General features: G+C 54.0%; 1 protein-coding gene across 1 annotated transcript in view; it reads right to left on the reverse strand.

Annotated features, from left to right (window-relative positions):
- Positions 1-1,820, reverse strand: part of FAM167B (family with sequence similarity 167 member B) — a 3,760-nt gene extending 1,940 nt beyond the window's left edge. The window contains exons 1-2 of the mRNA XM_006777422.2: positions 1,169-1,820; positions 5-99 (exon numbers count right to left, since the gene is read on the reverse strand). Of these exons, the coding sequence (XP_006777485.1) occupies positions 5-99; positions 1,169-1,420 (347 nt within the window). The 5' untranslated portion in view covers positions 1,421-1,820. The remainder of the gene's footprint in view (positions 1-4; positions 100-1,168) is intronic.
- Between the last annotated feature and the right edge of the window lie 439 nt (positions 1,821-2,259).

The raw sequence follows: 2,259 nt of genomic DNA on the forward strand, positions 1-2,259 counted from the left end.
GTGCAGATGACAGGCTTGGTCCACCTTCAGCCGGTGCAACTGGGCCCGCAGGCGAAGCAGCTGCCCCGCCAGCTGCCGGTCCTGAGCCTGCATCTCCCGCTGCAGCCGAGAGGGGGCATCAGCCGGCTGCCTGGGCCCTCAGCCGCTCTCGCCCGCTCGTCCTTCCCTTTCTGCCAACACCCTGGGTCTTTGCACTGTCTGTGTCCTCCACATCCCTTCTCTTCCCACCTCTCTGTCCGTGCTCCCCACGAGCGGTTCTAAAACCAAGCTAAGAAGCCAGCATTGCCCTGGCTGGTTTGGCTCATGGATACAGCGTCGGCCTGTGGACTAAAGGGTCCCGGTTCGATTCCGGCCAAGGGCACATGCCCAGGTTGCAGGCTCGGTCCCCAGTAGGGGGCGTGCAGGAGGCAGCCGATCAATGATTCTCTCTGATCATTGATGTTTCTGTCTCTCCCTCTCTCAAATCAATAAATTTTAAAAAAAAATTTTTTTTAAAAGCCAGCATTGCCCTGGCCACTGTGGCTAGGTTGGGTTGGTTGGAGCACCCTCCCATACACCAAAAGGAGGTGGGTTTGATTCCTGGTTAGGGCACATACCCCAGGTTGCTGGTTTGACCCTCTGTGGGATGTTTCTCCCTCTCTCTCTCTCTCCATCTCTATAAAAAAATCAATAAAATATATATAAAAAAGAAAAACTTAAAGAAGAACCTAGCATTAAACAAATACAGGTGCCTCAGGCCCCATCCCAGATAACTAAGTGTAATCTCCAACTGGGAGCCTGGACCTCTTTACATTTACACGTGTTGGATTAAGAGCCACCTATTCAACATTCGCTCCTCAGATTCTGCCTCCAGAGTGCCCCATTCTGTACTTTAGTGTCTCTGGATATAGCAATTCCCAGAGTAGGGGAGGCCATGCCCTCCCCATCTAGATAACTGGTGGCCCAAAGAGCAGGCTCTGTGCCTTTAGCCTCAAAAGCACAAGGTCAGCAGATTGAATGGAATCCTCCAGCAAGTCTTCCTGAATAAAACACTGTGTCCTGGCTCCTCAGGACACAGCCACAGGAATGCGCAGTTGCTGGGGGCGGGATCCATTCCCACCCCACACCCGTGGTCTTGGAGAACTGTCCCCCAGGGCCTCTGCAAGGCTGTCCACCCCACCAGACTCACCAGCTCCCGGCGCAGCCACTCAAGGGCAGAGTCCATTGAGTCAAAGCCGCAGATGGCCCCGGGTTCCCCCAGCCCAGGCCCAGGTCGGGCCTTGCGCCAGGTCTGGCTCTGGACCTGGGCGGTCCACTCCAGGTACGAGGGCCGCCGTGTCTGCAGCTGCAGCTTCGCCGTCAGCGCCTTCACAGAATCCAGGCTCTCTTCCTCCTCGTTTTCTTCACCCACTGCCTGGAATTTCAGTGGTCTCAGGGACATGGTGGGTCTGGGACGGGTGACAAAGCAAGACTGCAGCTCTGGGATTAGGAAAAGGCTGGTAATATTGCCCAGGTAGTGGCGGCAGAAGCTGAGGGTGAACAGTGTGCGATGGTGAATGTTCAAGGTGGGTCGGGAGGCTGAGTGTGTGAGGGTGAGTGAGTAGATGGGTGTGGGAGGCAGAGTGGCAAGGGCTGGGATTTTCCAGGACCGCTAACCCCGGAGCCACGTGATGCCCATCCGTTTGGCGACAGAAGAAGCCCTGCTCTTTTGGCCCCTTGGATGAATTTTATTGTCTTTGCCCAGAAGGAGACACCCAGTTTCCCAGAAAGGAAGTTGTTCCAGGATAAGAAAAGCATCACCAACACCAGCTTCTTGGCCCTCTTCCTAAGACCCACGTAAGGGAGTGGGGAGGGGATAGAAAGCTGACGAGCTGCCCTCTGTCCTCACTCCTGGCAAAGGAAGTGTCCAGAGCCCTGGCCCGGGAGTCAGAAGACTTGGGTTCTGACGCTGGTTGTGTGGGACCTTGGATAAGTCACCGACTCTCTGTTGGGACAGATCTTTGATTTCAAGCTATGCTCTAAGGAACTTTAGGTTCCCTTGGAAATCTCTCAGAGACCGCATGCAGGATCAGGCACACCTGTGGGTGGGCTCTAAGGCCCGTCTCTCCCGGCCCTTCCCAGGGCTTCAACACAAGCCGTTCCCTTTTTTATTTTTTATTTTATTTATTTATTTATTTTTAAATATATTTCTTTATTGATTTCAGAGAGGAAGGAAGAAGGAGAGAGGCACAGAAACATCAACGATAGGAGAGAATCATGGATTGGCTGCCTCCCGCACAC

Source organism: Myotis davidii, unplaced genomic scaffold (assembly GCF_000327345.1).
Source record: "Myotis davidii unplaced genomic scaffold, ASM32734v1 scaffold88, whole genome shotgun sequence".
Lineage (NCBI taxonomy): Eukaryota > Metazoa > Chordata > Mammalia > Chiroptera > Vespertilionidae > Myotis > Myotis davidii.